The sequence below is a fragment of the Panulirus ornatus genome, chromosome 10, assembly GCF_036320965.1.
Source record: "Panulirus ornatus isolate Po-2019 chromosome 10, ASM3632096v1, whole genome shotgun sequence".
NCBI lineage: Eukaryota > Metazoa > Arthropoda > Malacostraca > Decapoda > Palinuridae > Panulirus > Panulirus ornatus.
Window position 1 is genome coordinate 8,297,788 of NC_092233.1, and position 22,213 is coordinate 8,320,000.

General features: G+C 48.2%; 1 protein-coding gene across 1 annotated transcript in view; it reads right to left on the reverse strand.

The window, feature by feature from the left end:
• The window catches only part of gogo (golden goal), a 211,730-nt gene that overhangs the window by 84,605 nt on the left and 104,912 nt on the right, over positions 1-22,213 (reverse strand). The window contains 1 exon segment of the mRNA XM_071665505.1: positions 2,365-2,458. Coding sequence (XP_071521606.1) covers positions 2,365-2,458 — 94 coding nt within the window.

Below are 22,213 nucleotides of genomic sequence, written 5' to 3' on the forward strand. Positions count from 1 at the left end.
ACACAATCCATCACCACCAGTACAACCGCACTCGGTTGTCCAAATGGCGTCCAATTATCATACCCCGTAGAGACCATTTTACCGGGATTTCGGCGCGGGCGGGTGGTTAAGTGTGATTACCCCGTGATGACGGGGCGTTGTAATCATCCTTATGTCCTTCACGCGAGGGTGTCAATGTAACCCGCTACTGATAGCGTCGTCTGACGACACCCCCGCTAACACACACACCCTCCCTCCCACACACGGCGCTCCTCCCGCCACACACACACAACCTCCCTCCCTCTCCCCCCGGCTCTCCTCCCGCCACACACACACACACACACAACACACCCTCCCTCTCCCCCCGGCTCTCCTCCCGCCACACACACACACACACACAACCCACCCTCTCCCCCCCCGGCTCTCCTCCCGCACCGACCTGGACACACACACACACACACACACACACAACCCTCCCTCCCTCTCCCCCCGGCTCTCCTCCCGCACCGACCTGGACACACACACACACACACACACACACACACACACACACAACCCACCCTCCCCCCCCCCCAGGCTCTCCTCCCGCACCGACCTGGACACACACACACACACACACACACACACACACACACACACAACCCACCCTCCCTCTCCCCCCCGGCTCTCCTCCCGCACCGACGTGGACACACACACACACACACACACACACACACACACACAACCCACCCAACCCACCCTCCCCCCCCCCCAGGCTCTCCTCCCGCACCGACCTGGACACACACACACACACACACACTTTTATACAGTCACCGAAGCGACGTGTACTGCCCGGCGTTCTTAAACTAGTGAGGTGAAGGGAAAGTAACTACATTAACTCACTTGATGTGCGATCGGGCATATACACAAAGGGACTCCCTCATCCGACACGAAGGTAAATATGTTCCTTAAGCTCATTTGTGATATCTACAGCAAGTTGTCGTAGACATTACTGACAACACAGTAGTAGTTTTTCAAACCCCTGCAGCCACCAGCGGAGTGTGTGTGTGTGTGTGTGTTTTGTAAGGCCACTTCAGGACGCGCTGTAGTATCTTAAAACAACTGAACAACGACGTGTTTTAAGGCTTTGCGATTGGTGGGTTGGTCGTTACACTCTGACGCTGACGAGACCTTAACGACCCTGGTGGTTGGCAGGCCTAACCAACCAGCCAAATCTGTTGGTGTATATATACACCAGTGGTCGAACGAATCGTGACCCACGGGGTCGTACTTACAGTGACGACGTGGTCGAACGTATTATGACCACGGGGTCGTACTTACGACGTGGTCGTTCCTGCGGGTGTGGCGTGGTCTACTTACGGCAGCTACGTGGTCGTATTGAGGAATTGACAACAGTATTGGCTGGTATGGACTTACGGGGGCCGTACTGACTTACTTATAGGGGCAGTATACTGACTTACAGTCCACCGGTATGGACTTACGTGGGCCGTATTAACTTACTTATTGGGGCAGTATACTGACTTACAGTCCACTAAACATACTCAAGTGAACCAAGTGGTACCTACTTACAAGGCACTACGGGCGTACTTACATGGGTGGTGGAGGATATACTTAGACAGTGTCTCTGTGTACTGACGAAGGGAGGTCTGTGAGCAATGAAGGAAGCAGTGTGGACATACTTACGTGGGGGTGAGGTAAGTAGGATCGCTAGAGATGTTAGTCTACTTACAGGATTGTGTGGGCTTACTTACAGTGGCAACGAAGTCATACTTACTTGGGCATTGTAAGTATGTTTTCTCGAGTGACGGTGTGATTCGAGTGTGGTCGTACTTACGCGAAAATATGAGGGAACACTTACAAAGGATGTGATCGTACTTAACGGGGCCTATGTGGCCGTACTTACAGGGACGGTATGTACTTACAAAATCGCCATGGATGTACTAACGGGAAGGAGTGGTAATTCTTACTTGAGGCGACGTGTGTGTGAACTTGACAAGGGTTGGCAGTAGGCTTACTTACACTGACGCACGACCACTTGTGCAAGTGGCGTGTCCTGGGAAACTTACGGGAGAGAGAGAGAGAGAGAGAGAGAGAGAGAGAGAGAGAGAGAGAGAGAGAGAGAGAGAGAGAGAGTAGACCTACTTACAGCGGAACGTATGTCTACTAACGGGCTGTGGTGAGCGGAGTAAACAGGAGAGTTACTTACGGAACTGTGTTGGCCTACTTACAAGGGAAGTATGGGCAAACTTACAAGCGTACTTACGGCGTGAAGTAGCTTACTTATGGGAGTGGGTTGTGTGCGTGTGGGCAAACATAGTGGCAGGAAGTGGTCGTACTAACAATGTAGATATGGTCGTACTTACAGCGCGTCGCGGGTCTACTTACGGTGGCGGTGCCGGGGTGAAGAACACGGCAGCTGTGAGGTCACCTTGGAGGGCGGTGTAGTGGGAGGGCGCCTCCACCCTGTAGACAACACCACCTGCAGGACACGACACCCACATGTCAGTCAGTGGCACACTGGTTACGGTTATGATATAGTGGGTAGTGGTAGTGGTGGTGGTTAGTGGTGGTGATGAGTAGTAGTGGTAGTGGTGGTGGTTAGTGGTGGTGATGAGTGGTATTGGCAGTGGTGGTGGTTAGTGGTGATGGTGGTGGTCAGGGATCAGTGGTTAGTGATGGTGGTGGTTAGTGGTAGTGGTGGCGGTTAGTGGTAGTGGTGGTGGTTAGTGGTAGTGGTGGTGGTTAGTGGTAGTGGTGGTGGTTAGTGGTAGTGGTGGTGGTTAGTGGTAGTGGTGGTGGTTAGTGGTAGTGGTGGTGGTTAGTGGTAGTGGTGGTGGTTAGTGGTAGTGGTAGTGGTGGTGGTTAGTGGTAGTGGTGGCGGTTAGTGGTAGTGGTGGTGGTTAGTGGTAGTGGTGGTGGTTAGTGGTAGTGGTGGTGGTTAGTGGTAGTGGTGGTGGTTAGTGGTAGTGGTAGTGGTGGTGGTTAGTGGTGGTGATGAGTGGTAGTGGTAGTGGTGGTGGTTAGTGGTAGTGGTGGCGGTTAGTGGTAGTGGTGGTGGTTAGTGGTAGTGGTGGTGGTTAGTGGTAGTGGTAGTGGTGGTGGTTAGTGATGGTGGTGGTTAGTGGTAGTGGTAGTGGTGGCGGTTAGTGGTAGTGGTGGCGGTTAGTGGTAGTGGTGGTGGTTAGTGGTAGTGGTGGTGGTTAGTGGTAGTGGTAGTGGTGGTGGTTAGTGGTGGTGATGAGTGGTAGTGGTAGTGGTGGTGGTTAATGGCAATGGAGGTGGTCATGGGTAGTGGTGGTGATGGTGGTCAGTACTGGAAGCTGCGGTGATCAGTAAAATGATAACGGCGGATAATAATAATAATAATAATAATGATAATAATAATAATAATAATAATAATAATGTACACGTTCGCTCTGCGCAAGACAATTTACCGTCATCATACTTTCAAATAATCATATAATTTAAAAAATAATACAAAAACTACACTACTATCCTGATGCAAAAATTATGCTACACGTAATTATACATAATGTGAAACATCGTATAATTTTCACGACGTTAACTGGAAAAAGAGAAGTTTAGACAACACGTAGTGTTGAGGACGTGTCGTACACACACATGATCAGAGGAACACAGGTGTGTGTGTCCTTCCTGATACAAGTGAGTTATGACACTTATTACAAGCCAAGTCTGATATCCAAACATCGATTTGGTAAACCCTGAGCTCCAGCTTGTGTGTAGAACGTTCCACAGATGTGGATGGCCGGTGAACTCTGGAACTGTGCTGGATCTGTGTGACTTGATGGCCAATGAACTCTGGAACTGTGCTGGATCTGTAAGACTTGATGGCCAGTGAACTCTGGAACTGTGCTGGATCTGTGTGACTTGATGGCCGGTGAACTCTGGAACTGTGTTGGATCTGTGTGACTTGATGACCAGTGAACTCTGGAACTGTGCTGGATCTGTAAGACTTGATGGCCGGTGAACTCTGGAACTGTGTTGGATCTGTGTGACTTGATGACCAGTGAACTCTGGAACTGTGCTGGATCTGTAAGACTTGATGGCCGGTGAACTCTGGAACTGTGCTGGATCTGTAAGACTTGATGGCCGGTGAACTCTGGAACTGTGCTGGATCTGTAAGACTTGATGGCCGGTGAACTCTGGAACTGTGCTGGATCTATGTGACTTGACTGACTGAGAGGAAGGAGGTTTTTTACACACTTCTCGTACGAGTGAGCGTTCCTGAGGCATCGGAGACGGAGGCGTGAGCTTCCAGTGCCCATCCTCGGGTTAATTAGGTAGTGTATAGGAAGCTTATGTATTCTCTTGACCATACAGACGCACGTGGAACACTTGAATGATACACTGCTACAAACTTCACTGTTTTAAATTGGTGTCGAGTGTGGCGGGAGAGAGGAACACACATGTGATTCGTCTAATTACTGGTCACTGAGTCGCAGATACAGGATGTGGTGTGGTCTCCCTGAGCAACAGCCAGCAGGTGTGGACAGACGAGTGAGTGATGATGTATGGTGTTGCTCGTCTGGTCTGCCAGGGGGCTGGGAATGCCAACACTGAGGGTGTGTAAGAGTGTTGACAGACGGTATGAGGACGTGCTGGTGTGCTGGCAGAGAGGTGGCAGGACGTGTAGTAGCAGTGTTGACAGGTGGTATGAGGACGTGCTGGTGTGCTGGCAGTGAGGTGGGAGGACGTGTAGCAGTGTTGACAGGCGGTATGAGGACGTGCTGGTGTGTTGGCGGAGAGGTGGCAGGACGTGTAGCAGTGTTGACAGGCGGTATGAGGACGTGCTGGTGTGCCGGCGGAGAGGTGGCAGGACGTGTAGCAGTGTTGACAGGTGGTACGAGGATGTGCTGGTGTGTTGGCGGAGAGGTGGCAGGACGTGTAGCAGTGTAAGCAAAGATGGTGGAATAACGTGAAAGAGTTGACAGGCAGCTGTGAGGACGTGTGGTAGTGTTGGCAGTGAGGTGGGAGGGCGTGTAGCAGTGTCAGCAGGAGGTGTGGCAATACGCGGAAGTGTTGGAATGTTGGTAGTGAGGTGGCAGGACGTGTAGCAGTGTCAGCAGGAGGTGTGGGAATACGTGGAAGTGTTGGTAGGAGGCTGTGAGGACCTGTGGTAGTGTTGGCAGTGAGGGTGGCAGGACGTGTAGCAGTGTCAGCAGGAGGTGAGGGAATACGTGGAAGTGTTGGTAGGAGGCTGTGAGGACGTGTGACCGTATACGTAGGTTACAGAATATCAAAAAAAGAGCTTCTGCTCTTTTATATCATGGCTTTCTTAAGGCCACACAAACTTCTAATGCCAGGTACGTACGATCGTACGCGACGAACCAAACCAAACATAATATTACTATATCCAGCTCATCTTTTGAAATATTCTAAATCACAATGATCTAAACGCGAAACAACGAGCCATCACTGCACCGAAAAAATATAGAATGAAATACTGGAAGGGGGGGTTAAATCATGAATGACATTACATTAGCATCTTATGAAGAACGTGAACAGCGTAAACACTGGTGGCGGAGCTATACATATACCACCTCCGCCTCCCTGGCTGGCCGGCAGTATCACCCACTCCCGTGCAGAGCGACGGGTAAGCAATCATAAAAATTCACCCTAAATTTCCCCAGCGTGTCTTAATGTTTCGCCATTACTTGCCACAAACTTCCATAATGAAAGCCTTACTTAAGCCGGAGGAAAATATGGCGCTGGTAACTTTATTACGTAGATTATCCGTGAGTCGACTAATCTTCCGCCATCGTTTTGGAATCTAATTAAAAAAGACCGGGAAAATGATGTCTACATTTAAAGATTAATCCTACACCTCCGAGACTAACGTATGAGAACTCCAACACCAACCGCATACTACACGACGTACACAAACAATGTTAGACCTTATACACTAAAGATATAAGGGTGGGATTTCCACGTGCATGATTGCGTTGGGTACGGCAACATGGCAGGGTATGAATTCACTGGCCAGACACAGTAGATACAAGTTATGGCTTCGGTGTGTGTGGGGGAGAGAGAGGGGTGAGGGGGCAAGGGAGTATGTAAGCTGTTGGGAGGTCAGGGTAAAATAGCCTGAACGAAAACCATTTTACCAACTCATTCTACTGCTGATACACACACACACACACACACACACACACAATGTGGTATACCGGGGTCGACGTGCTTTCAGTGGATTGAACCAGGGCATGTGAAGCGTCTGGGGTACACCATGGAAAGTATTGTGGGGCCTGGATGTGGAAAGGGAGCTGTGGTTTCGGTGCATTCCATATGACACCTAGAGACTGAGTGTGAACGAATGTGGCCTTTGTGTTTCATGTGTGGCGGGGTGGCGATGAGAATGGATGATGGCAGCAAGTATGAATATGTACATGTGTATATATGTATATGTCTGTGTATGTATGCATATACTGAGATGTATAGGTATGTATATGTGCGTGCGTGGGCGTTTATGTATATGCATACGTATGTGGGTGGGTTGGGCAATTCTTTCGTCTGTTTCCTTGCGCTACCTCGCTGGCGCGGGAGAGAGCGACAAAGTATAAGAAATAAATGAATATATCATATATATATATATATATATATATATATATATATATATATATATATATATATATATATATATATAAGCAAAAGGTTTACATAAAGCATCACAACGGTTCTCAGAGTAAACTAGAAATTACGACGAGTCCCAGAAACACATGAACATCTGGATGGCAATATTCCCAGTGAATTACGTTCAGATAACGTCGAGCAGTTATTGGGTCCATCCCGACACATGCAAATACAGTCACAAAATAATCACCACATCAACAACAAGGAAGTATTTGTCCCTGTCATCACACACCGTAACAAAAACAAATACATATACGGGAACAAAGCAAATACATAAATGGGAAGAAAACAAATACATATACAGGAACAAAACAAATATATATACAGGAACAAAACAAATACATATACAGGAACAAAACAAATACATATACAGGAACAAAACAAATATATATACAGGAACAAAACAAATACATATACAGGAACAAAACAAATACATATACAGGAACAAAACAGATACATATACAGGAACAAAACAGATACATATACAGGAACAAAACAAATATATATACAGGAACAAAACAAATACATATACAGGAACAAAACAAATACATATACAGGAACAAAACAAATATATATACAGGAACAAAACAAATACATATACAGGAACAAAACAGATACATATACAGGAACACAACAGAACACACCGAACATTCTGCGAAACACTTTCAAAAATTTGAATAGAAATTCCGATCATTTAAACAGAGAGCGGCCGGGCACTGGTACAGCTGGCAATCCTGTTATAATTGTAGGCGTTAGGTAAATCCTGCTGTGGGGAGGACCTGGGTTCGACCCAGCTTCCAACTACCCACTGGAAAAATATAAAAGACCCTTGGCAACTGGATATATATATATATATATATATATATATATATATATATATATATATATATATATATATATATATTGGAGGAGGAAGGATGGAGTGAAAACGATTTTGAGAAATCGGGGCCTGAACATACAGGAGGGTGAAAGGCGTGCAAGGGATAGAGTGAATTGGAACGATGTGGTATACCGGGGTCGACGTGCTGTCAGTGGATTAAACCAGGGCATGTGAAGCGTCTGGCATAAACCATGGAAAGTTCTGTGGGGCCTGGATGTGGAAAGGGAGCTGTGGTTTCGGTGCGTTACACATGACAGCTAGAGACTGAGTGTGAACGAATGTGGCCTTTGTTGTCTTTCCTAGCGCTACATCGCGCGCACGCGAGGGAAGGGGGGTGTCATTTCATGTGTGGCGGGGTGGCGACGAGAATGGATGAAGGCAGCAAGTGTGGATGTGTAAACGTGTATATATGTATATGTCTGTGTATGTATATATATATATATATATATATATATATATATATATATATATATATATATATAGGTTGAAATGTATATGTACGCATATGTGCGCGTTTGGGCGTATATGTATATGCATGTGTATGTGGGTGGGTTGGGCCATTCTTTCGTCTGTTTCCTTGCGCCACCTCGCTAACGCGGGAGACAGCGACAAAGTATAATAAATAAATATATATAAACCCGTGAAATCAAGCGTTATTTTATGGACCGTATAGAAAACAGGAACGTAAACAAAGCGGACGTATCGATATATAATAACCAGAGTGCAAATGTCTTGTTTGCAATATCAGTAGGGCCAGTAAACAAGAATGACGGTACGACCCTTGAGCACGACTTGATCCTTAGGTTCTAAGTCAGAAGCCAGACCATAACTTACCTTAGGGTCGATCCGTTGTGCTCAAGGAGTTCATAAGAGAACATAAGCGTGGCGCGTACTATTATTATAAGCGAGAAGTACCGCGTCTGCGCTATAAAACAAAGGTGAAACAAGTGAGCATCGGCAATTCCATTTAATGGACGTCTGGGGTAGTCCATCCCCCATTTCCCAACACTCACGAGGGATCGGAGGCGACTCAGTCAACACTCGACGCACGACAACATAGCATCGGGCTGCTGTCGCCCGGGCAGGGAGGGGGCGCGCGCGCGGGGCCGTGTGACCGACCTGGTGTTTAAATGATCAGGAGAAGTGGGCGAGGAAGGTGTCTGATCCGGCGCGCTGGCCGATCCTCACGCCTCCCAACGCCACCCCTGCAGGAGAGGACGACGAGGGAGTGGGGAGAGAAAAATGTGGGTAGAGGGGAGATATAAAGAGAGAGAGAGTCGGTTAAGGAAGATGGGGGAGGAGGTAATAAATGGGGAGAGGTGGATATCAGAAGGGAGACATTTCTAGGAGATATCAGACAGTACGAGAGATAGAGAAGGGGGGGATTGAGGAGATAACAGAGAGATAACACAAGGGTAACACAGATAGCTATAAAGCGTATTCAATTCTTTATCGTCGATAAACACCTGTGTTCCATATACATCAATTATTAGCGGATGGTCCATTAACATTACCCCGGCGCCATTTCCATACCATCATTGTCATCACCATTCCCAACTTTAGCGTCCAATATATCAACCAAATCTGTAATAAAAGTAAAAATGGCTAAAGTGCTTTTTTTTTTTCTTCCTCACTAGCATATACATAATCACCTCATCAGCGTTCGGGCTTATTAAGTACAGCATTTGCATAGAATATTGTAATTTTGTATTTTTTTTTTTAAATCACAATCCATTTTTCTTGTTGTTGTTGTTGTTGTTGACACAACGTAACTTATTCATTCTGTTGTGGCTAAAGTTGTTTGTCTCTCTAACATCAGCGTGTTGGTCCTGACCCTTGAAGGGAAAGGGTATGACCCAACACGACCCCTTTACTGAACCCGTACGCACTAATGTGTCCAACCCTTGACTTCATCTCAGATGATGGTACACAATAGGAAGCGCTGATAACACGAGACCTGGTGGTACATGACGAGGTTATCTGATATACACTATAGGCTTTCCACAGTGGTAGAAACAGGACAGGCAAACTGGACACATGCACCTGCTTCCACATTTATCTGAGCCACAAGACCTTTAAAAACGTAATTCCATGTTCATTATATATATATATATATATATATATATATATATATATATATATATATATATATATATATATATATATATTTTTTTTTTTTTTTTTTTTTTTTTTGCCGCTGTCTCCCGCGTTTGCGAGGTAGCGCAAGGAAACAGACGAAAGAAATGGCCCAACCCACCCCCATACACATGCCTTGATTCAATCCACTGACAGCACGTCAACCCCGGTATACCACATCGCTCCAATTCACTCTATTCTTTGCCCTCCTTTCACCCTTCTGCATGTTCAGGCCCCGATCACACAAAATCTTTTTCACTCCATCTTTCCACCTCCAATTTGGTCTCCCTCTTCTCCTCGTTCCCTCCACCTCCGACACATATATCCTCTTGGTCAATCTTTCCTCACTCATTCTCTCCATGTGACCAAACCATTTCAAACACCCTCTTCTGCTCTCTCAACCACGCTCTTTTTATTTCCACACATCTCTCTTACCCTTACGTTACTTACTCGATCAAACCACCTCACACTACACATTGTCCTCAAACATCTCATTTCCAGCACATCCATCCTCCTGCGCACAACTCTATCCATAGTCCACGCCTCGCATTTCCATCAGAGGCCCAGTCCTCTGTTCTTAACGCTACCTTGCTAACGTGGGAAGTGGCGAATAGTTTGAAAGAAAAAAAAAAAAAAAAATATATATATATATATATATATATATATATATATATATATATATATATATTGATAACCAGGGGCTGAGCAAAAATTAAAAACGATAAGCCGAGTGCACTTTCGTGTTTAATACATCGTCAGGGGAGATACAAGAATGAGATCTCATTCTTGTATCTCCCCTGACGATGTGATCATACACGAAACTGCACTCAGCTTATCGTGTTTCATTTTTCCTCGTGTTTATCAGCAAATACTAGATCACGCACGTCACTGTGACTTACTGCAAGACAGTCACTTGTTTACCAAATGGCGTCCTAGCTACGTCTCCTCGTAGTATATCTACTGACTGTTGTACTTCTTTCTTGTGTCTCCCCTGATGATGTGATTATTACACGAAAGTGCACTTGGGAACTTATCGCGTTACATACGGAAACAAATCCTGAGCGTAGAAGTCTCCAATCGACTCTTCCCTATAACGAAATTACGTAAACCAGATTTAGCCTGACATACCCGTACTGAGCGTATGTCTTGCCTCTGATGTTGGCGAGACAAAGTCTGACCGTTGGGAGAGAGAGAGAGAGAGAGAGAGAGAGAGAGAGAGAGAGAGAGAGAGAGAGAGAGAGAGAGAGAGAGAGAGAGAGAGAGGCGGGAGAACAAAGGGCATTTCTGTGTGACGCTGAATACACAACACGAGCAAACTACCATCCCACAACCATCAACAGAACACCACACAACTGCACACTAGGTTAGGGGGGGTGTCTATCCTACATGTCGTACCTCAAGCTGAAGACATACAACCTGCTTTGACTGTCCTCTCTCTCTCTCTCTCTCTCTCTCTCTCTCTCTCTCTCTCTCTCTCTCTCTCTCTCTCTCTCTCTCTCTCTCCTCATGCATCGTCAATTCCCCAATCAATCATACAAACTGCCACATGGTCAGACAAAAGACAAGTGCCCCTGTTGCTAGGCGAAGGCTAAAGTGCGCAACGGCTCACGAAGACTCGGAAGGCAAGCTTGCCTCGGACAAGGTAAACATTACCTCCCCGTTTCCCGGAACCTGTGGCGACAGTGGCAGTAGTAGTAGTAGTAGTAGTAAAGTAGTAGCAGGTCCTGCTAGATGAAGAATTAAACAAAGTATTGAGCAGTGTGTTATCCCTGGTGCTGATCAATTTGAGATGACTCACTCGTGTCAAACTCTCTTAATCCCCGATCCCCTCGCTCGAAGTGGAGGAGGAGGAGGAGGAGGGAAGGGGGTGAATGTGGGTTATATAATATGGTGTATGGCCCCCCACACCCACCCACCATCTAAAATTTACCGATGTGACGCAAGCCACGTACACATTTACGACTTCACAAACACACATTCAGTTCTTCTGCGCAGCTGTCACACACGCATCATGAGCTGATCTATTAAATTCCGATAACGGTCCGATACATAATCCACAAACGATCATATTTTATGCAGGCCAATCAATGTAATGTTAGGCCACTGCACGCAGCCTAGCACAACCCACTACCACTCGCACAGGAACAGACAGACAGACACACACACTGATCAATACTTGGTCCAAACCACGTGAATTATAGCAGGAATTCCCAACGCTGTCCCTCTCCCTTACTCTCGCACCTCGAGCTACGGGCATGACCCTCTTAGGCTCATATAAAAAAGGGAGAGGAAGCTATAAAACCGCGCCATATAAGATGCGGTAGATTCGGCGGGAGTCTGGTAGGTGACGCGTTCCACCTAACCCAGCTTGCTGGCAGGGGGATGGATGCCTCCTCCTTCCTCCTCCTCTCTGAGGCTGTAACTGGGTTGTGATCACAGCTTGCACATGCATCATCATCACCTCACCACCAAGACTGGAACTTCACTTATGAAATAAGAAGCTGAACGGTAAACATGCTCTTGTCCTTGGTACTTATTCTCTTCAACACGGTAAACCCTATGGGCGAGTCTGCTTTGACCGGCCACAGAGGTCAGGTCAACGACCAGGCTATTATACCCAAGGGTCGTACAGCCCGGCTATAGATGTTAATTGAACATCCTCCTCACCCAAGACTGCTACGACTCCTCCCCTTCATCCCACAGTACAACAACGCCCTAATCCCCACCTACAGTATCACATCTAAAACTCAACAGTATCACAACCTATTCCCTCCACAGCAGCAAAAACTCTTTTACTGTACCACACTCTTTCATTCGACTCCTTCTTTCCCCTCCCTTGTAAGCGCCATATCATCTCCCTCCACAGTACCATAGCTTCCTCCCTCCACGTCTTACACACACACACACACACACACACACCCTCAGTACCCTCTTCCTTAGTACCCCCGTGTGGCCATCAAGGCGACGATGGGGGACGTCCAGCAGGTGGCGTTACTGCCGTGCCCTCGGAAGCTGTAATACAGGGTGTGGCTGCAGGGGGTGTTGGGGTGGCCCCTCATGTGTAGGTAGGTTGCTTCCCTCCCCCCAGGCCATTAACGTTGGTCGACCCCTTCCCTGCCCAGAGGTGAGGCGATGAGACACTGTACACCTCATTAAGAACCTTACATCAACCTCAAGGGTTGTCTTGACCAGCAACGCATGTCCTAGAAAATTTTGTAAACACCGCTATAACGATTTAGTGAATCTGAAATAAATAAGTGAACTTCTATAGACAGATATTTGAATATATTTGGTGGTGGGAGGGGTGGCTGAGTTGGGTTTCCAAAAAGACGAAGAACATCAGAGAACAATTCTTTTTTATGAAGAAAAGTGTTCCCCCGCAGCACAAAGCAGCCGTGATCCCTCAACATCGTCCAGGTTTGCGGGTCGAGCCTGGCAGCGACCGGTCGAGGCGTGGACGCGTCGTCTGGCGGGAGGACGAGCGGGAGGGCGGAGGGAGGAGGGTGTGGAGGGGTGTACCGTCTTCCCGCCTAGGTCTTAAGACGGCCCACCCACAGCCGACCTCCGCTGCCACCACCTCCTCCTCCTCCTCCTCCTCACATTTATTTTCCTTTGACACCTTCGCATCGACATGTGCTTCCCAAAGAGAATACTTTTTATACAATTCAAGTCAATGTATCTATAGCTTAGACCATCAGCCAACAGATGGCTGTGAGGGAAGGAATATACCAACCTATGAAATACTTTCTGGCAACTCTCGAAGCCCAGTGTCAAAATGGCGTCCAGGAGAAAGGCAGTAGCATGAAGTACCTATCTGAGGGAGGGAGGGAATCCCGTCGCCCGAGTCTAAATCACACTCGCTGTTGCCAGGCTTAGGGCGCTAACTACACACAGCTGGCCTCGCCTTGACGTGTTAAGTGTTGATACAGCACAAAGACGCATGCATGTATGCATGTAGCAATCTAATCACTCAACGCTCGTTTGAAGCCATCATGGACAGGCACAATTCATTTCCAAATTTCCCTCTTTATATTCTTATAATGAAAAGGTCTGCATGCACAAGTACCCGCGAAAGCTTACTGAATAATAGGTCCCCCAGGTTGGTAATTCCCTTTTCCCTCTCGCCCTCCCCCCACAACATTCCCCCAGAGGAATTCTCCCTCCCTCCGCCCCAACATTCTCTTCCCCACCCCCGGCGGGATTCCCCTCCCTAGAGCAACACAGGTGACACCCCAGCAACAGCTGGTGGACGGCCCCACACCACACACACACAGCTCTCAATTATTCCTCATTAAGGTGATGGGACACACTGCCGGGCGGGCGGCCCCATCCACCAATTGACCCAGCTGTTCTAACCTCACATACCCTACTGTCATGTACACCCTACTGTCATGTACACTCTAGTCATGTACACCTCAGATGCCCTACTGTCATGTACACCCTACTGTCATGTGCACCTCAGATACCCTACTGTCATGTACACTCTACTGTCATGTACACCCTACTGTCATGTACACCTCAGATGCCCTACTGTCATGCACACCTCAGACACCCTTCTGTCATGTACAACCTATTGTCATGTACACCTTAGACACCCTACTGTCATGTACACCTTAGACACCCTACTGTCATGTACACCTCAGATAGCCTACTGTCATGTACACCTTAGACATCCTACTGTCATGTACACCTCAGATACCCTACTGTCATGTACACCTCAGATACCCTACTGTCATGTACACCTCAGATACCCTACTGTCATGTGCATCTCAGTACTCTGTCCCTGTACGTACTCACACGCAAATATACATACATGAAGAACACACACACACACACACACACACACCGTCCGCCCAACCTTACAAACAAATTCTCTCACAGTTTAATAATGTAATCTGTAAAGTAAACAAGAGGGCCATTACCCCGGCTGTGTACATACACATGGGCGGTAATGTAATCCCCTCCAACACCAGGCTATGATATCTTGGCTCTCGCCTCCGCTGAGGTGGATATGGCCGGACACACGCTGGGTGGGTGGGTTCCTGATTCACTCTCTCTCTACAGCGAAGCTGGTGGAGTGTGGCTTATGGCAGTGAGTATCGTACTGTTCCATGGACGATTTCAACCCTCTTTTAATCTCTCTCTCTCTCTCTCTCTCTCTCTCTCTCTCTCTCTCTCTCTCTCTCTCTCTCTCTCTCTCACCCCGGCCGTCCCTCAGCCGACTCACAATTTATTCTTCAATTAAGGCAAGTGACGGTAGAAGGGAGGAGGAGGAGGAGGGCGGCGACCAGGGCCAAGCGACGCAATTTTCAAGATTCGCGTAATTGGTTTCCAAGTCGACTGGGATCCGGTCTTGGTAGTGGGTGGGGCAGAGGAGCTGTGTTCAGTCCGACCCAGACCGTGTTTACATGCGGGGAGGGAGGATGAATCTTCACACCGTCCGAGATCCTGCCACACGATGGAGGTTAGGAATCTCTCACATGAACTTAGATCCTGTGTGTGTGGGGGGACGAAGCACAGGTAAAAAGGTTTCCACACTGACCAGGATCCAGTCTGTTCGTGTTGGGGGAGTGTCAGAGCAGCAGAGATGTTGGGTCATAACAACTTCACCGCTGAGGATCCTGCCTACCCCAGCGGCGGGTGGGGGTGTGTGTGTGTGTTCACAGCCACCAGGGTCCTGGGTGGCGCGGGAAAAAGAGAAAATTACACACCGTCTGGGGGTCTTTTTTTTTTCTCCCCTCCCTTCGTAACGTGAAATACTATATCCTCTCCCATCAGTTTTTCCCCCTCGTACAGTTCCCTTGTATCGCCATCCATCTCCCAGCAACTCTCCCTGGCCTACGTACCCGGTGGTTGTGAGAGCGTCTGCCCTAGGAGAGTGGTGCAGGGGGCAATCATGAGGGAGAGAGGGGCGCCAACATCGAGAGAGAGAGAGAGAGAGAGAGAGAGAGAGAGAGAGAGAGAGAGAGAGAGAGAGGGAGGAGGTAGTGAACAACGGAAGATATCCATAGCGAGGCACAGAACACCGAGAGGAAGAAGAGGTGAAGATAAAGAAAATAAAAAAGTAATTCAACAACAGAAAATGGAGACAGGGGAGGTACAATGACCATGATCGAGGAGAGGGGAGGAGAGGCGCGGGGCAGAATGTGGGGCCAGGGTAAGACCTGGAGAGGACGCGGTGGTGAGGACAGACAGACAACCTGGGTTTAGCAGTGCCAGGAAGTGGTGGGAGTGGACTTACCTGGACCCAAGACTATAACTATGACCTGCTCTAACGTAGCGACCCTTGAGCAGGATGGTACGATCCTTGAGCAAGACGGTACGACCCTTGAGCAAGACGGTACGACCCTTGAGCAGGACGGTACGATCCTTGAGCAGGACGGTAAGATCCTTGAGCAGGATGGTACGACTCGAGCACGACGGTGCGACCCTTGGGTTATGAAGGGCAAACCGTAATACCAGAGTTGTGTCATGGAGTTCAAGGGTCGTACCGTCCTATTCAAGGGTCGTACCGTTCTGTTCAAGGGTCGTACCGTTCTGTTCAAGGGTCGTAGCGTCCATTTCAAGGGACGTACCATTCTGTTCAAGGGCTAGATGCCTGAAGCAGTAATATATACAATCCACGTGTTCTTCGAGATCATTCTGTTCTTCGTCGTGTGAGGGGCGGGTGGTGTGTGTGAAGCCAACAGAACACCTGCATGAACAGGAGGTTGTTGTTATTGTTCATCTTCAGCTGTGGGGCAGGTCGTAGGGTTCTGGAGAACACCCAGCGGATGTTATCAGTTCCTCCAGTGTTATACAGCGGCGTCAGAGGGGTGGTGACTGTTTCCCCCTTCCCCTCAGTCATACAAGAACACTCTCTAACCCCCCAACCCCGTGTTGTGCAGCGTTGCACGTCAATGGCGGGAGAAATATGAGGCCAAAATCCTCTTTCCTCTGCTAAAACAAAAACCAAAATTAAAATCGGTCACAAAGCGGCCAACGGCGGCCATAATAACCTTGTCCGGTCAAAAAAAAATTAATTTGTTGTTCGTTCCTAGGTAAAGTCGCGGTCCGTTAGGCGCCAGTGACACCAAGTCCACGTTAACTGGCAACGATGGAGGAGGGGGTTGTGGTTCTTTCGAAGGTGAGGGAGTTGGCAACACTGGATCTGCTGGCGGGGGGGGGGGGGGGTCGTACCCTCACTCGCACTTGCAACTGTCGACTAGGCCACTACCGTGGCGCTGCTCTTACCCTCCGGCATTCTCTCTCTCTCTCTCTCTCTCTCTCTCTCTCTCTCTCTCTCTCTCTCTCTCTCTCCTCTCTCCACCGTTCGACTCCCCCCCCTCTCTGTCTGTCTCTCTCTCTGTCTGTCTGTCTCTGTCTGTCTGTCTGTCTCTCTCTCTCTCTCTCTCTCTCTCTCTCTCTCTCTCTACCGTTCGACTCCTCCTCATCTCTACCTCTTCTCACTCTCTTCTGTCTGTCTCTCTGTCTGTCTGTCTGTCTGTCTCTCTGTCTCTCTCTCTCTCTCTCTCGTACACACCGCCTCTCCCTCCGTGAACCGTATGACCTCTCCCCCATTTTCCCTTCCCTCCTCCCTCCTCCAAGTCCCGACCCCTACACAACGCTAAACCCCGTAACCCAGTCCCTCCCCTCACCCTCCCTCCTCCAACCCCTGACACTCCCCTCATTCCCAACCCCTGACACTCCCCTCATTCCCAACCCCCCACAAACCTGAACCTCCCACTCCCTTTCCCTTAACCCCACCATACCCCCACACCGCCCCCCCAACCCCCATCCGTTTCTTTCATGTCACCCCTCCCCTCCTCCAAAGCTCATTTCTTCACAATTAAGTACTGTACAGGATCAAGCGGGATAAAGGACTGGATCCTATTTTACGTGGGATGAAGGATCGCATCCTATTTCACAAGAGATAAAAGACGATCTCCTGTGTGTACTTGGGATAAAGGAACGTATCTCGTGGCGAAAATAGAGGATCCAATCCTATATCACGCACGGTAAAGGGATCAGACCCTCTATAAGGTGGGACAAAGAATCAGATGTGCCACATGGGACAAGTGATCAGATCCTATACCTCAGCGAGCACCAGTGATCAGCTCATCAGGCATATTCCTATGAGTCCACGGGGAAAATGAAACACGATGTTCCCAAGTGCACTTTCGTGTAATAATCACATCATCAGGGAAGACATAACAGAGAAATATATAACAGTCAGTTGATATTATTATTATTATTATTATTATTATTATTATTATTATTATTATTATTATTATTACTATTATTATTATTATTACTATTATTATTATTGCTGTTGTTATTATTATCATTATTATTATTATTATTATTATTATTATTATCATTATTTATTATTAATATCATTTTTATTATCAGTATGATTATCATTATTATTAAAACTATTATCATTATTATTACTATTATTATCATTATCATCATCATCATCATTATCATTATCATTACTATTATTATTATTATTATTATTATTATTATTATTATTATTATTATTATCATTATTACTATCATTATTATCATTATTATTATTACCATTATTACTATTATTATTATCATTATTATTATTATTATTATTACGTACATGTGGTGTAAGGGACCCGCCATGAGAGCAGGAGACACCATTAGCCACCAGTGTCCCCACCACCACAATATATAAAGGATAATAACAATAACAATAACCACCAGAGATACTTTACAACCGCGCTATACCACAATAACAAGCGCAGCAGCACTATAACTAACCCCCTCCTCCCACCACCACAACCACAGCTACAACCCCTGGCAGTGAACTGCTCATAAACTCAGTTAATAACCAACCAGGCAGTCAGGAGTTAGGGCCCGAGGTACGCAACTGTTGCGGTAATATGTAGCGGTCGGGTCGGGTCTACACTGAGGGTCGGGTCTACACTGAGGGTCGGGTCTATACTGAGGGTCGGGTCTACACTGAGGGTCGGGTCTATACTGAGGGTCGGGTCTATACTGAGGGTCGGGTCTATACTGAGGGTCGGGTTTATACTGAGGGTCGGGTCTATGCTGAGGGTCGGGTCTACACTGAGGGTCGGGTCTATACTGAGGGTCGGGTCTATACTGAGGGTCGGGTCTATACTGAGGGTCGGGTTTATACTGAGGGTCGGGTCTATCCTGAGGGGGTCGGGTCTATACTGGGGGTCGGGTCTATCCTGAGGGTCGGGTCTATACTGAGGGTCGGGTCTATGTTGAGGGTCGGGTCTATACTGAGGGTCGGGTCTATGTTGAGGGTCGGGTCTATACTGAGGGTCGGGTCTATGCTGAGGGGGTCGGGTCCACGCTAGGGGTCGATCCATGCTGATGGTCAAGCTATATTCAAAAGCTCGTAAAGCAGATGCCACACGAAGGAGAAGTCATCAACGACTTGAACTATGGAAAACGTTGCTCAAAATGATAGGTTTTATAGCTGGATATACACACCATACGACGGAATATTCGACACTCTTTAAGAAGGACCTTGGTCAGAACCTCATCTGGATTATGCTATTTAGTTGCTGTCAATAAATTTGCTTAAAGACGAAGGAAATCTAGAAAGAATCCAGAGAAGAGCAACAAAATTGAGTCACTAGAGAGAATACAGAGAAGAGCAACAAAATTATTTCACTGGAAAGAATACAGAGAAGAGCAACATAATTAATTCACTTCAACAGACATATGCTTTATGTAGAGAGATACATCTATGAATTCTTTTCCTCTTATGAGAAAAATACAGAAAATCTCAAGGCTATCCAAAGGAAGTTCCCAAAACAGCATATATTTCGACAGCATCACACACAACAGTTTCTTCACGTCAAGCAGAGAACCAAAGACCAGATATGATGGTAGGAAATTAAAGATACGTAACACTCAGGTGTCGAAAAGTTCTCTCACTTGTAGAGTTTTACGACATTGGAATAAACTACCAATGGAGGTTGTTAAGACGACCAATAACTTTGAATCACTGCTAAACAAATACTTCAATGACACCAATGATCAGTAAATCAGCCTAGTTGAATTGGAAAGACATAGTCTAACTTATCATCAACTCGAAATTCCCTCCTATTCTATTCATATCTCAGCCTCCTTCCCTGGTGCACGCAGCTGCAGTACTGGAATAAGGAAATGTCTCCAGTCATAGCTTCCTACAGAATGTCCACGACAGTATACCCTCACCATGGTACACGCTGCTGTTCCTTCCTCCCCGGCTACAGTCCTGCTCCCAGCTGTTGTGCCGGGGGGAGAGAGAGAGAGAGAGAGAGAGAGAGAGAGAGAGAGAGAGAGAGAGGAGTGGCAGGTCGGGAGGGAAACCTTCAATGTTTCACTAACTTGTCTCTATCTCTAACCTGATCAGGATCACAGGAACACGACCCATTACCCTCCTCCAGCAGGTAATAATCTCGTCATGGACCATCAGGTCTTCTGGTGTATGTCCTTCCCTCACACTTTCCCCTCCCTTCCCTCCCTCCCTCACTCACTCCTCCTCTTCTTCCCTCCTTACACACCGTCGCATATTTTCCCCCTCCCCCCCTCACACCTTCCCTCCTCCTCTCTCTCTCCCGCCCCTCCTCCTCCACACCCCCTGCACACGGAACCATAATTTGATGGTGGATTTTCCAAGGAGGGGAAAATCCCAGGTTGCCAGTTTGTCATAATCATCCCCTTCTGATGCTTTTAGGCCAGCGAATGATGTGCTGTGCTCCCGTTGATGTCACCCCACGGCCGCTAATGACTCCCGGGCAACGGTGGGGGCGAGGGAGGAGAGGAATTGATTGTGTATGTGTGTGTGTGGGAGAGAGAGAGAGAGAGAAAGAGAGAGAGAGAGAGAGAGAGAGAGAGAGAGAGAGAGAGAGAGAGAGAGAGAGAGAGAGAGAGAGAGAGAGAGTTGAGACTACGACGTGCCTCTGCCATGATGCAGGACCACCGGCGCTGCTGCTGGTGGGGAGCGAATCGACACACACACACACACACACACACACACACACCAGCCGTGCCGCGGTGGCAAGTGTGCGGATGAAAGGGTGACGATCACTCTCGCATAAGTGCAGGGTGAGGGCGGGCAGGGAGGAAGGGCGGAAAGGGAGGGACGGCAGGAAAAGGGGCGGGAGGGCAGGGAGAGAGGGAGGGAGGGACAGTAGTGAGAGCGGGCAGGGAGGGAAGGCAAGGAAGGCGAGCAGTGAGGGAGGGAGGGAGGGACGGCAGCCACGGTGGGCGGGAGGGAGGGCGGGAGCTCAGGAAACCAAAATGAGAAGTTACGTGCGAGAGCCACACAGCGGACGACCAAGACAATGGGACGAGGAGCGTTCATAACCCCGGGTGTGGCTGAGGTGTGGTGGTGGCGGTGCTGCTGGTCACCCCGCCCGCCTCACGAGGTGAGGAGGTGGTGCTGCTGCTGCTGCTGGGAGGGAGGGACAATGGCAATGTGGGTCACACCCTGTGCTCTCTCTCTCTCTCTCTCTCTCTCTCTCTCTCTCTCTCTCTCTCTCTCTCTCTCTCTCTCTCACACACACACACACACACACACAAAACATGGTTATCTGCCCACCAGGGAAATGCAGCGTTCACTCAAATCACAAGGGAAAAAAAAATAATTTATCCACTAATTCAAACTGGGTCACACCCTGGTCTCTCTCTCTCTCTCTCTCTCTCTCTCTCTCTCTCTCTCTCTCTCTCTCTCTCTCTTTCATACACACACACACACACACACACAACACGATTATCTGTCCACCAGGGAAATGCAGCATCTACTCAAATCACAAGGAAAAAAAAACAATGTATCCACTAATTAAAACTCAGTCTTCAGTAGATACAATGAAACACAAACAAAACTTTTAATGTGATGCACAACACCAGAAATTATGGCAAATGTAAGACTTGGGCCCAGGCATCAAGACAGACGACCCTTGGGCCCCTGGCATCAGGACAGACGACCTTGGGCCCCTGGCATCAAGACAGACGACCTTGGGCCCCTGCCATCAAGACAGACAACCTTGGGCCCCTGGCATCAAGACAGACGAACTTGGGCCCCTGGCATCAAGACAGACGACCTTGGGCCCCTGGCATCAAGACAGACGACCTTGGGCCCCAGGCATCAAGACAGACGACCTTGGGCCCCTGGCATCAAGACAGACGAACTTGGGCCCCTGGCATCAAGACAGACGACCTTGGGCCCCTGGCATCAAGACAGACGACCTTGGGCCCCTGGCATGAGGGAGGTTACCTATTCCCCCCCTCCCCCACCCCCTCCTGCAGGTAAACGGCTTCCCACAGGCCAATTAGGGAGGACAACCAGGTACTCAACCCCCCACCCCCCCTCCCCTCTTCCCCCTTGCATCATTAGCACTATGCAAATGAAAAGGGAATTAACCATGACGTTGCGTGTTGCTAATCACACTAATTACCCTCCTCCCTGGACGCGGGGGGACTGTTATCCACCTGTGCATGAGCCAGTCTGTCTGTCTGTCTGGCCGCGCGCGTGCAGAGGAGCACACGTGCGTGCACGCGTGTGGTAACGAGCGGCGTGAGCAGGAGGAAAGA